This window comes from Anticarsia gemmatalis, chromosome 6 (assembly GCF_050436995.1).
Source record: "Anticarsia gemmatalis isolate Benzon Research Colony breed Stoneville strain chromosome 6, ilAntGemm2 primary, whole genome shotgun sequence".
NCBI lineage: Eukaryota > Metazoa > Arthropoda > Insecta > Lepidoptera > Erebidae > Anticarsia > Anticarsia gemmatalis.
In genome coordinates this window covers 9,597,603-9,611,876 of record NC_134750.1, presented here as the reverse complement: position 1 = coordinate 9,611,876, position 14,274 = coordinate 9,597,603, and the positions used below count along the sequence as shown (strand labels likewise).

Here is a 14,274-nt window from a genome sequence, read left to right as displayed (position 1 = left end):
AGATCCCTCGTGATCAGAAACATCAATCCCGCGGGATCCCGAAAATCTCGGGATCCCGCGGGATTGACCAAGTCGATCTATTTGTTTTAAAGGTATTTTTATTTAAATTGGCATGATAATAACATACGTAATAACTTAAGACAGAAGGTCCTTTAAGTAGAGACTAAATAGATTAATCGACTTGGTATTATATAGATCTCACAACTTTTTACGGCGAGACTTGAGGTTTTTACAGAATGTTTTTGATGGCATCTCACTTCTTTTTGAAGAGCGAACATAAGTCCAATTTGTATGGAGAGACGTTTTTTTTCATAATTCAACATATTTTCCTATGGGAATGTTGTTAAGTTTCATGGGCTAAACACCCTTACCCACCCTTTACCCCCTCCCGTTATGCCTCATATAGTAGGTACCTATTTACACCTATTTATTTTATTTTCTACAGTAATAATAATTCATTAACTGCAAATGTAACCTTGTAATCTTATACATTTATATGGGATTACAAAGTTATTGTTGCAGTTGGTGTATTTAGAAAACTGGACCGAAATTACAAAATATTTAATTTTTCCCATGATTAAGACACTAAACCCTATTTGTATTCTAAATTTTAAGCTTCTAAGTCTGCTAGAAGTACCTTAGACTTTTGATGATCGGTGAGTCAGTGAGTCAGTGAATCAGTGAGTGACAAAATTCAAAATTTCAACAAGATGTCATTCTTAAACGACTGGTTCAAATTGACTGAAATTTTAAATATACTGTGTTTATACAATGACTGATTAGTTGCTGAAAATCCAGGCTTCTTGTTTTATCCACAACGAAATTATAGGGGTGTCAAAAATAGCCCGAATTGCTTCGAGAAAAGGATGTTACGGCCGTGCCGCTTTTTTTTGCTCGACTTGCGGGGGCACTTCCGTGCCCCCAGATTTATGTCAAAAAGGTATATAATAAATTCCATGTCTACCCTGAGAAGTGAACGCCGTTAAGAAATATATTTATGAACCTATGTGTAAAATTATGCTCAGTTTTATTTTAGTCGCACTAAGTGGGTCACACGAACCGCGGTATATTTTAATTTTATACAGATAATACGCTATATATGTAAGTCGAGAAATACTTTGCAAAAATGTGTCAATGTCATAATATCTTATCAATAATGTCAATGATAATGCTTTTTGAGCACCAGCTGCTGGTGGCTTCTAAAATAAGGCCCCCGATAAAGAGATAAGTGCGATTTCTTCTAATATTTCGCGCGGCTGTCATTGTTTTTGGCCAACACTTATCTTTAAAGAAAAAGCATAGTCATACGTGGTTACGTGATCTTGCGTAACTTTAAAATAAGGAATATACATTTTTTTTTGACATTAACATTTTTTTTCTTTTTGATCTAACAGCCAGAGAGTTCGAGAAAAAAATACAGAAAGGCTGGTAAAACTGGCAATGTGTAAACTGGAAATAAAGCGGTTTTTAATAACATACGTATTACAGGTTTTAATCAAGCATTTAAAACACTTGCTGCTAAGGTTATTCTTATTCGATATATGTTACGAAATTGTATGCATTTGCTGCTATGAAGGAACTAAGTATTCTAGGAACTATGGATAATGTTATGTATTGATAATAAACTAACATGTTATTGAAAGATATAACCCATTAATAATCTAGTACATTATATTATAATTTATTAGTGCATTAAGTACAAGTGACTTGGACATATTCACGCGGACCGACTGTTTATTTATACAAGAGCTAAAGTCCACTAATGTTTTGATCAATATTTATTTCTTGGTAATTAAATAAAAATAAATGACTCATTATGGGATATATAATAATTTCGAGTAACTGACATTTGGGATATTTAAAAAAATATCAAGTAGTGACGTCATAGTTAAAGAATTGTAAACAAAAAACGTAAACAACGTGATACAGCTGATATCTTAGTACATTTACTCACGTGTCCTAAAAGGCTTAGTTTCAGTTTTTGCCGTGTTCTCTGGGCACAGGAAAAGGGTCGAACCTTCTTAGAAATGTCAAGGCGCATAACTACGTAACATTCCAAATATACAGGTGCTGACTAACTTATTATTTTATTCATGTTTTACCAATAATTAGAATCCTGGCTTCTGGTTGGCTGTAAAAAGACTTTTTAAAAATACATTTATCTTTATAATTATTTTCTCTGTTCTACTGCAGGCTGCAGGTCCCCTTCTATCATGAGAGTAGAGGTAAGCCCGAGGATACCACGCTGTCCTAGGGCGGTCTATACATTCCTATTTAAACAGGTTTTCTATTTTCATAAATTAATTATTTATTCGTTAGTTGTTTAATTAGATTTCTTAAATTAGTTAGTTTAATATAATTTGCTCTGTGCGTCATATTGTTTTTACTCGTTACTTACGTAAGTAGTTGTTCAAATTAATTAATAGGTTATTTTTCCTACTGTACCTGTGTCCGTCAGTGTGGGGTGACACGATTCGTATTATTTATTATTGTTTACATAAGTTATGGGTAAGAATGCGGAGATATCACTGTGAATAGAGGGGCCTCTGGTTAATTGACTACTGCGCAGATGAATAGATCAGGACTATTGAAATGGAGCAGTGGTTCTCAACCTTTTACCAAGAATTTTATCGGGCATTTACGCGAACTTATCCGCTCTACAATTAATTACTTGCGTGTATTTATGGTTTGTATAATTTTACTTCACCAATTTCAGAAATATGTCGAATATTTGTAACGCAGATTATTTTAAACTTTCGGTTCAAACTTCTGAAAGATATTGACTCTACAAATCCAATTTCTACTTTATAACCGCTAGGCAAGTCTTTAGTACAGTTATTCAGATTTCGATGTTCAGTTATAACAAGGTTCGTCTTAAATAATGTTAAATAGTTTTTATCATGTAGAGTTCTTATGTAGTTTTATTGAGAGTTTGTTAATATGGTATTGTGAAAATTAATGTATTGATCGAAACTACTGCAGTGCTCACGTGTTTATGATTCAGAAAGTAAACAAGTACATATAACAGTATATATACAGACAGAATGTAATCATAAGAGTATTTGCACAACTGTCTTCCGGACAAAATAAAAGAAGTATCAAGAAACTTCCAAGGACGATATTACTCAAGTATCAAAAATATTAAATGCTGGATACGATATAATTTCACTTGTTTCGCCGAGCGCAGTATGTAATGAATGGGCGTCATATGGTTCTGTTATCAGGCTCATATACCGCTGTGCAAATATAACATCCAGTGTTATCTATCTACAAGATGGCGGTACCTATGTAAATCAATGTAACCTCAATTACTTATTAAGAAAGGTCTCGGTTGGAATTTTCCAACGATTAGGTAATATTAATATTATAATACTAGGAATAAAATATTAACTGTTGTTTGTTTGAAGAACAGGGTAATTCTATTTACGTTATGTCATTGTATTCTAAATTTGAAATTTGTTTTGTGTCTACACCTGTTTGTGATCTCTGTTGAGCGACCTCTTTTCTCTATGAAAAGATAAAGCCGTTTTTGTAGCTTTCGTAAACATAGAAAGTTATATTTCATAAATATTATTCAAATAATTTTCAGTAAATGTAGAATTATTTACGATCTTTTCTTGAACAATTTGACAGAAAATATTTTTAATGGAAAAATAATGGTACAAAAAGTTAGATTTAACTGTCCTTTTAACAACAGATTTAGTTTGAAGAACTCTCCTTCAGTATGTAAATTAATAAACTTGCTTTCAATTTTCGTTGTATCTTAAGCATGGCCTGATGCAAGATAACGCGAGTTATCAAAATACATAGATAATATTATGTTTTTATTATTATTACGTTATCACGATGTCTTTAGTGAAATAATAACGACAATGTAAGTGGTATATTAGTAAATAGTTACTTTGTTGTACAGATACGCTTCAACAACACCAACCAAACTGTGGATTCTGCATTCATATCATTAAGTAACGCATTTAAATAATGTAACTATGACGTTTCTTACATAATTGGAATCTGACAGATACCCATTAAAAGGAAAATTATCACCCTTTCTTCTAACTATGTTGGAGTCGGCTTCCAGCCTCACCGGATCCAGCTGGATACCAGTCTTTTACATGGTGCGTGTTCACGTGCCTTCCGAAACACGGAGCAACTCGATATGTATAAGATCGTCACCTATCCACATAACAATCTCGGTAAGTGTAGCTTAACCTTAGAGATCGATCCCTGCGGCTGTTGTTAATTAAGCCACCTATTAAAAAGAAAATAGTTACTCTATATTCGAAATAATTTTTTTTCTGAGCAGTGTGAAATTCGCTCGTGACAAGCCTTTGCAACTTGCGCGAGAATTAAAAACAACGCCATGTGACAGATCAAGTTTCCATACCATGTTGCAACTGGCCAGCATTTTAAAATTTTGAAACTCGATCCCATTATTTTTTTCCTTTATGGGTTACCTAGTAAGGATACTACTATACCTACGAGATTTTGCGAAGGCGTGCTAACGGTCGCGGGTAACGGTAGCGTTCATTTACTATTCAACAGAACCCACTTCGACATCGATACGCGAATACGAATTTTTGTTCCAAAAACCGCTTCTATTCTTACATCCGGCCAGGATTTACACCTAGTCTGAATTATTTCTTTTAGTCTGAATTTAAGAAAAAAAAATAGGTACCATTTTCAAAACTCTTCTGAGGTACATAACTATTACAAATTATTCTATTTTCAAAAGCACTGGTACTCTTGATTTATGATACATGCATTTTTTAAGTTATAGTTTTTAAAATATGAATAATGCTTAGGTTAATTTTATTATTGTTTCCTATTAGATTGTAACCTTCACAAATGGAAATTGGAATTACCATACAACTTATTAATAAAACAAATGCAATGACAAACATCTTAGTCACTTATAATTTTCTCTTACAACTTAATACTATGAATAATGACTCTCATAATAAACCATTATCCTGTAATAACAATGGCTTTGATTGTTTAATTGTTTTGACGTAATTTTTAATATATTCGCATAGCCTTTTGATGTATTAAAAATCAGAACTTTAAAGTAACAGCAATTCAATAACTTTGAGTTATGGAAAATTACATAAAACGTTCTTTGCAGGAACTGAAAACTTTCAACTTTTTAGCAATGTCCTAATTATTACTTAAAATGTCGTATCACGGTCCACAACGGTATTAAACATTTAATTAAAAACTTGCTATCACCCAAAGGTTTTTACCTTCACCGATTATTAAAAAAAGTAAAAAAAAGCCCCGCTACACGAAGCGAAAGTAAGTTGTACATAGTATCGTAAAGATCAAATCAGTGTTGCGTTTTCGGGCGCCAACGTGAGGGGCATTCCTAACTAATGCAGTGCTCGATTTCCGAACGAATCACCCGAATTAAAACCTCGGAATCGTTTCAACTGTATTTTTTTTATCTTCAAATTTGTGCCGAATTACAGAAATAATTTGGTTTTATTATAATTTTTAAGGGATACTTGGAATGGTCATTAAAAGTGAATAGAATTTAGTTTGTAACTATGTTTCTCTACTAACCATGATAACAACGTAAATGCCTATAAATAAAATATTTTTATAGGCAACGGGAAAGTGGTTAACTAAATTATTTGCTGGCCATTATTTTACAATCCATTCTGTCGTGAGTAAAACTCGTAATTAAACATTAAAAACTACCTTATTGTAATTCAGAATGTGTGAAAACAAAAAATACGACAAATTGTATTGTTCATCGGACCCTTTAATAAACTATATCGAGACGGGTTCCAATTGTCCCGTTAGCAAACATTAAACCCACTTTCCTACAAGAACCTTCAATGTGCGTATTTTTATTTTGCTAAACGAACGGCAACTTTGTAAACGGGTCCAGTAACTAGCTGGTATAAACGACAAATTAATAAGTGCTGTTCAATATTGAGTCTTTGCATTCTACAGCGTCATGTACTGGCCACACTGCCCAGCTTTGCAACAGTAAAGTTATTTTTGTCGAAGTGTAAAAGTATATTGGAATGCGCAACTCGAAAACCGCTTTCAAATTGAAGTTACGCTTTGCGTGTGTCCATTTGACGGACAATTTTCTTTCAGAATTTTCCTGCACGACCACTTTCACCCGAAGAAAATTACTATCTTAACTGATATTAAACAATGACAATCGAAAATTAATTATCCGATTAATTGATAACATGCTCATTCCTAATCGATCTAGAATTTTACAAACAGCTGAAATAGGTATTTGAGCACGTGTCGGTAATTTATGATTCATTCACCCTACAAGGTGTCATATCATCTATCTCTCTCATTTTTCATCAATCGTATCATGTAAGAATGTGACGCATGACTTCAACAGTTTGCTAATTAACGAAACTCACAATGACACTAGCCGTGCTAGTCTAATTTTCGACTTTATTCCGCCTGCTTTAATTATTATAATTGCCCGAGACGCGTGCAGCGCTTGAATGGGCATTGTATGCGTAAACATTAATCAATGCCATGGGTACGCTCATGAAGGTCATGAGTTCGTGGTGTTCTACGCAAATCTTGTACCGCCGGATAGATTCAATGGACTTAAAATAATGAAAAGAATATATATCTTCTAAAACGAGCGAGACGGAATAGGTAGTTCATGTCTTATATTTTTTATTCAACATCGCGACGAGGGCGTGTCAACGTCATGTGACCGCGAGATAGACACAAACTAAAATTATACACTCTGAACGGTTTCCATCGATGCGTTACTTTCAATGGTTTGTGGAAGCGCTCGTTGCATAACAGCAATGTATACGAGCTATGAGATTACGTCGTTATAAAATCGTGGATTGAGCATGTAATAGTGTTTTTATTATCATTTATATCGGTCGTGTCACAGCCGATTGAGATAACGTGTGCCACTGCGCAGTTCGACCAAAAATGCGTAGCGCTTTGGAAATATTTATGGAGTCACGAAGGCTGCTTTTGTACGACGCCTAAATATTTGTATTTTCCTGTTCACTGTTTGTGGATACAATTTCATATTGTGGGCTCTTCAATTTGAAATGCACTCATGTACTTAAGTAGATAAACATTGACTTGGCCCACTACTATATGGACATGTGATTCGATTATGATAATATAACATAATAACAATTATCTGAAAAAAAAACAGAGCTTATTGTTTTAATCATCATTTATCATTGTTGTTTCATACCTAACTGTATTGACATTTAACTGAAAAAGGAACGTCACACACATTCAAGGAAAGTACCTATATACTAAGATACTCTTCCTGGTAATTGAAGCAGGTACTCAAATAATAATTACTGTTTCAATATAATTGGCAGAACAGAATGCGGAAAACTCGGTCCATGGCATGAGTACTGACAGTTTCGTGGTTTAGCAGCCAACGCCTCTGAACTAATACCGCTAATGTTTGAATGTGTTTCAATGTTAACGATGGCAGTAAAACTGACCGTATAGTTATAAAGATGTTAGGCTTTTTAACGTCACGCGAGGATAGTTTGTATTTAGTTTAAAAATACGACTGCTTAGTTAGAAGTTATTTGGAATATTTGATTCAGGATTTGAGAGCCACCATGCTTTGAGATTAAGAAAGTGGACCACAGTCGGTAGAAGATGCATAATATTTGTTCAGGATTTCTAGTACAACTGGTGAACTACGAGTTGTTTAAAGCTTCCAGAATCCGCTGCTTCAGTAGTTGTTGAAAAGGAGTACTTAAAACAATGCTAGATGACCGACCGTAAGAACTTACTCACTTAGGCTACGGTCTAACATTTAAAAAAGTAGTTTTCCGTACGTACTAATAATTTTTAATAGGTATAATATTATTATAACGACACTCAGCTATAATTTTGGTTAAATTTAAATAAAAAGGAGATTACAAGCTTAAACAAGTATAAGTCTCAATGTCAAATGAAACCACGTGCTATACAAACTTACTGGTAAGCCAAAAACGGCAAAATTAAACGTAATATTTCTTCACGCTTTAAAATATGACATTTATGGTCTTTTTTGTTAATTTTTAAATAATCTGTTGCAGTATTCTGTATGCCATGTTGCGTCGGGTACTGAAAACTTACATTTTCAGCAAAAACAAATAATTCTTTGACCCACCGGCAATTATTGTTTGGTATTTAATGTTTACAAAATAAATTGGCAAAAAGAAAGTGCTTACAAATTAACAGTGTTTAATTGACTTAACACAATGTAGTCAAGATAAATTCAATGTTGAGATGGCATCATGCCACCTCCTTGCATATAACTTGATGGATACGCGCCAAATGATTCATATTGAGGAATGCCCTTAAAAATATTTTCTAAATCACTTTCAGTGTTTCACGGAATACTGTACTGTAGACAGTAAACATCTAACGCTTGGGTATCATGCGTCAAATATGTTTACCTAATAGTTGACTTTAGACGTAGTGGTTGAGATGTGAAACAGATTCTTGCAATTTTTCTGAAGTCGCACGATTTTAAGTGCTGATAATTGGAATTGTATATCCAAATGTATCTTTGTTTACGCCTAAACGTAACATTGTTTAATATTTATTTTTTTTCTTTTAAGATTATACTGAAATGTGAGTTTAATTTCACCCACAATAAGAATTCACTCGCTGCATGCATAAGAAATTTATGTCAAAAAGTAAGTATGTTTTCTTACCTTCCATCCAGCTGACGAATTACTATCTCCCTTATCCTTAAAATATGGCACATTCTGGACCATCCACTCGTATATCTGTGACAACGTGAGTCTGTTGTCTGGCGCCGAGGTGATGGCCTGAGTAATGAGATCAGCGTAGGAGAGGTTTCCCCAAGCATTCCGACGGGAAGAGTTTTTCTTTGTGGCTACTGACGACGGCAGTGGAGGTCCACCTAGGAGACAATTTATAAGTATAAATTTATAAAGATCGGTGTTTATTTTTTAAGTGCAGAATAAACTAAAGAATAAACTATCCGTCGGATAGAATGAGAGCAAACAAAAAAGTTTAGTCATAAGTATTTTAAATTTAAATATAACGTCGTTTTAACGTTGGCATTTTACTACACTATTTGGGTTGAACAAATTGAATTCGTTTATTTACTATTTATTCATCGCAATCTTAAATTAATTAAGATTTTTTATTTTATTAATTTGTACTCAAATCCTGAAACGCGAGCTATTTTACAGACAACTGACGTACTCGAAAGAATACCAAACATGTAATGTTACGTTTAATTCGGTATTTTAAACCGGTACTTATGGTACAATTTTATTTAGATGTTAGCGAGAAATAATAGTACCCTTCGATATAGTCTTTTCACTAAGCTAAAAGAGAGAAATGTGAATACACGTCATTATTATGTCTTTGCAAAAGCGAAAATCCTTCAGTGAAAATAATTACAGTATAACGCATGTTCGTATTTGTATTAACATTTTTCCTGTGAGTTGCAGCCGTTTCTATTTCATAATAGGTCAACAAGGTAAATAATGTTATGCTAAGGAAATAATGTATTGCATATTAATGTAACGTAGTGGCCGCAAAAACGCTACTTTTTGTTTCAGCGTACAAATAGACATGAATAACGTTTCGGTACAAATTACTTTAAATTATATATCCTTTATTTAACGCATCTTAATTCTGTCGCTTTTTTTGTTAGTGTTGCTGGGAATTGTATGTTGCTATAGCTATTTCATCCTTCTAAGTACCTAAGCAATTCATTCATAAATCCACGAATAGGAAAGTCCCACTTTATTACTTGTATACGGATTTGTTGACCAAAATTTTCCCTAAGTCGTGCAAAATTAATTTATTTTCACTCGGGAATTTCGTACTTCATTAATAAACAAACATTCAATAGTTTTTGTATTACCAGGAAATATACAAACTGCATGAAAACAGTCTATGAGTCCATTGTTAATGACGTCAAAGCCCAACTTGATATGGAAATAAGTATTTCAATAGCGTAAATAGCGAATAATAGTACAATAATAGTCTAGGTAAACACAGTAACATACATGAAAATATAATTTTATACGAGAATAGGGGTTTTTAACCAGGGACTATCGGACCCCGTGGGGTCCGCAAGTATGTGAACGGGTCCACCGCTTTATCTATGGGCATTTAAACTTATAGGTGTAAAAGCATTTTAAACGTCTCCGATACTTAGCACCAACTTTCATATTGATAGCCGATTAAAACTTTATTAAAGTGTAATTTTTTTCAGTGCTAAAATAAATTGTTAATTCTGTGTTGGTTACGACATTGTATGTAAAATTGTGCTTAATCAAACTGACTGGAACGGTTAAAATTTTTTCAGACAACATTTATTTATTTTAACTGATGGATTTCAAGATTTTCCCATGTTTAGCTGTTGTGAAAATATTCTACAGGACACTAGATATCTCACTAAAATCATAAGTCAATTGTACTTAACATTTGTGGCAACTGACGACCCTATATAAAGTACTTCATCAATCAGCGCGTGCGCATAATAAAATTGTGGTAGGTTACAAAGTAGGGTTAACCACAATGCTTAAGCAGTTTTTAATAACGATACGAATACTCTATTAATTGATTTTAAACCGCATTATGTTCTTAGAACAATAGTGAGGTATAAGATAGGCGATATTTTAAAGTCAAGGAAACGGGTGCAATGCCCCCGCAGCTACATACTTTAACATTTAATTTTATTATGAAGCAATAAAAATACGCATAAAACATGATATTTGAATTGATACGCAAAAGCGGATTTATTATTTTATATAAACTCGTCATAGAAATAATTAAAGCGTTGCTGATATTTGGATTACGAAATTGTCGTTTCGATTTATGCAATAGATAATCAACTAATAGTATAGTTGTTTAACCATAGGTTAACTTCTTTTTGGACTGTTGAAGTCAATTTTATATTTTAAACGTTAAATTAAAAGATCTATCAGAATAATTCTGTTATAACTTCTCATTGACTTTTCCTTAAGAAAATCTTACTTAAAAGCTTTTCAGGATATCCTTAGTAGTCGTTTAATGTAACAAGCATTGTACCATTCTTTAGATATGTAGTTTACATCGACTAATCTAAAAAGACATATTATTATTTCATTTGAATATTACAGAAACACGATATTAATCAGTAATAGTATTTTACATTCTAAAAACATGAAACGTTTCGGAAAATCCTGAAAATCAACGGTATCCAAGTACTAACCAGTTTTACCAGCTGATTCTTATTAATAATGACGTCAAATTGAAATGTACGGCATTTAAGATTTTTATTTATTACATACTTAAATTAAAGCAACGTAGCCAAATATGGCTTTTTAAGAATTCTATTAGATTTTTTCCCTTTATAAATCAGTATTATAATATTTGATAACATTTAAAATAATTTAAGCATAAACGTGAAATTATTTAAATTTACTAAATATTCATACGTAAATCTGGCAGTTTGATCAATGAAAACACCTGAAAAACCTGAATGTAATATCAACATGATTTTATAACGATACTTGTTTTGAATGATTCTCTTCAGAAGGGTCAAATACGACGCATACTTATGTAATGACTACGTACTGTTGATAAACAATATCGTACACGTGTATAGAGGATATACAACTTATACTAAACATCTATCTATAAGTTTTTTTAAAGGTATAAAACTTTTGTATGTGCACCCTCTTGTTCATAAAAATATATGAAGTTATGAAAGGCTTATAAAGTGTTTAGTTTTTTTCACTCCTTAGGGAAATGAAAGAGAGAAAAAATATTATAGTAGCTTTTTAACTAAAATTGGTTTATAGTGTGTTTATGAATAAGACGGAAAGACTTTAGCGGCGGGAATTCGTCTCCAGAAGAGCCTCCTTATATTGAAGTAGTTACCGCCTTAATTAATTTATTACCACATTGTTAGCGGTTATTCGTATAAATTATGTACTGTAGTTAAACTACATTATAAATGTCTACATTTTCCTTAATTTAAAATGAATAGGTAGTATAGGCATAGTTAGTTGAGTAAAAACTTCGAACTGTACCGTCGCCAAACTTTTGTAGAAAAGAATTAAGTATTTTATTACTGGTTAGCTATACAAGTTAAGATTGTAAATGAATACCATCTAATCAATTGATTTTCTATTACAAGTTGTGCAGATTAAGGAATAACAAATTGATTTTACCCAATAATTAACAAGTTTAGTACCTAATTACAAGTTTATTACGTTACCTAACACTTGAAACAAAATGATTGAATTCGTAAGTAATGAATATGATATAATGAACGTTTCATTCCACGGTAACGTGACGACGTCCTAACCTATTGAATTAATTGCTATCATCGCATGTTTAATTTATTGTTCGAGGCAAACAATTTTGATAGCATTGTTTTGCCACATATTTGTATACAGTGTGTACTAAGGAATGTTATGTTGACTTGTAGCCTGTGGCGTACTCTGCTCCTGATAATTTACCTACAAGCAGGTAAACAATGATTGTTTTATTTTTATTCGTATCAGTGTACATTATAACGACTCGGTGTTTTTTATTGGATTCTTTCGAGTAGTGCGTTCGGACAACCTACGTGGGTCGACCTAAATAGCAGCGCGTATCGCGACTGCGACCTCACTGCTATCGCATCGTTGGACAAATGGTATTTACCACTCAGATTCTGATTGGAGTTCTTCTTGGAGCCGGTGTCGTCAGTCGCTTCGACGTAGTTGTCTGGCCTTGGTAGCGGCCACGTGTTGGAGCGCGCGCGCGTCTGTGGCTCGAACCCGACCTCTGCCAGCTCGCCCAGAGGCTCCAATTCCAACTCGGCTCCCGTAGCCGAAGTCCACGAGCTCTGATACCCGCTCTGTATAGACATGTTGCCGACTTTATTGCGTACTGTGGAATTTTTCGGTAGGTGTGTCGGAATGAGCGCTCACCGGCGCGTGCCGATACCGGCCGTTAGCATCTCAGCGCGCTCTCCTTTCTGATTTTTTACCGATTTCTTTCTATTTCCAGAATCGTCGGACCCGGATCGCGATCCGGAGAGGTTATCTGTCTTGTGCTTATCGGCTCTGTTATTCGAAGCCAATAACATGTGGCGTCTCGCTAACGTTCATAAACAGCGATGTGCGCAGAGAGCGTCGGCCGTCGGGCCGCTCCCGAGAGGCGATTTTCGCTAAATATAAGCGCGGGCGAGGCGGGGGCGGGGCGCACACCACGTGAGCGACTACGCGCCGATTTTCCAATTCATCACTGGCGGGCTAGAGACGCGATAACCTTGTAACGTGGCTCGAATCAGCCAACAACGGGTATCGTATCGCCTAAGGTCGTCACCAGCATCGAAGGTCTCGAAGACCGAAAAATTTGGCCGTCCTTCCGAGTTCGAATCACACTTTACAACTTTTCCACACTGATAAGAGTTATCACTGGGTCTGTTGGGGGTTTAAGCACGAATTCTCGGCGGTTCTATGGCTTACAGAGAGAGAGAGGACACACAAAGTTGTTTCACGACAGTCCACGCGGTCAGCGATAGTTTTTACTGCGTAATAAGCAGAGTAGTGCGCGTGGCGCGGCAATTCGTCCTCGGCCGCGAACGGTCGCACGTACACTGAACCGCGTCGCGAGGCGCGTCGCTCGTGCAAATTCCGCTCAGCGGGCGCCGCGCTGGCCGCGGAGAGGCGGAGGGCGGCGGCGCGGTGCGGAGGGCACTGATACAGAGAAGTGGCGTCGTATGACCGCCGACCGCGCGCCATAGCCATCTCGGACACACTCCACACTCGCCGCCGGACAAACTTCACTTCACACGTTTCTAAAACTTAGAAAAATAATAAATAATAGTTTATCTAACTACAAATCTGAAGCATTTACCGACGTCCTTGAAGAACGCTCGCATTAGTAATGGCCAATCACCGTAGATAGGCGCGAGGAGCGCGTGTAAGTTCGCGGTTCGCGGGTATCCACAAGGCAGTTGTTGCATGCCTCATTGTTTACATACAATTACTTACATGCGTACGGCCGCGTCGCGCTCTGTATTTAAATAACTTTTTATTTGAGTTTTACACAACCTGCTTAATTGGAGGCGGATGTTAGCGATTTAATAAATTGTGTGTTATTACATAGGTTTTTTCAGGCAACTTGCTTCAGCAGGCAAGTACTCGTAAATGATATTAGAAAAGTAACGTATCAAAGTTAAGGAAGCTGTTATTTTTCTTGTGAATGCTTAGTTGCAGGCTAGTGTTGAGCGATGTCTGTCTCCTGAAAATATCATAATAGAGTCGTCCATCATTGGAAATG

The 14,274-nt window shown here is 35.0% G+C and overlaps 1 protein-coding gene across 3 annotated transcripts in view; it reads right to left on the bottom strand.

Annotated features, from left to right (window-relative positions):
- LOC142973719 (forkhead box protein O-like) overlaps nucleotides 1-13,585 on the bottom strand; it is an 83,270-nt gene extending 69,685 nt beyond the window's left edge. For 2 of the 3 annotated variants that reach the window (XM_076115693.1, XM_076115692.1), the window contains exons 1-2: nucleotides 12,649-13,585; nucleotides 8,682-8,893 (exon numbers count right to left, since the gene is read on the bottom strand). In XM_076115693.1, coding sequence (XP_075971808.1) covers nucleotides 8,682-8,893; nucleotides 12,649-12,856 — 420 coding nt within the window. In that variant the 5' untranslated portion in view covers nucleotides 12,857-13,585. The remainder of the gene's footprint in view (nucleotides 1-8,681; nucleotides 8,894-12,648) is intronic. The other variant, XM_076115691.1, reaches the window with a different exon arrangement.
- Between the last annotated feature and the right edge of the window lie 689 nt (nucleotides 13,586-14,274).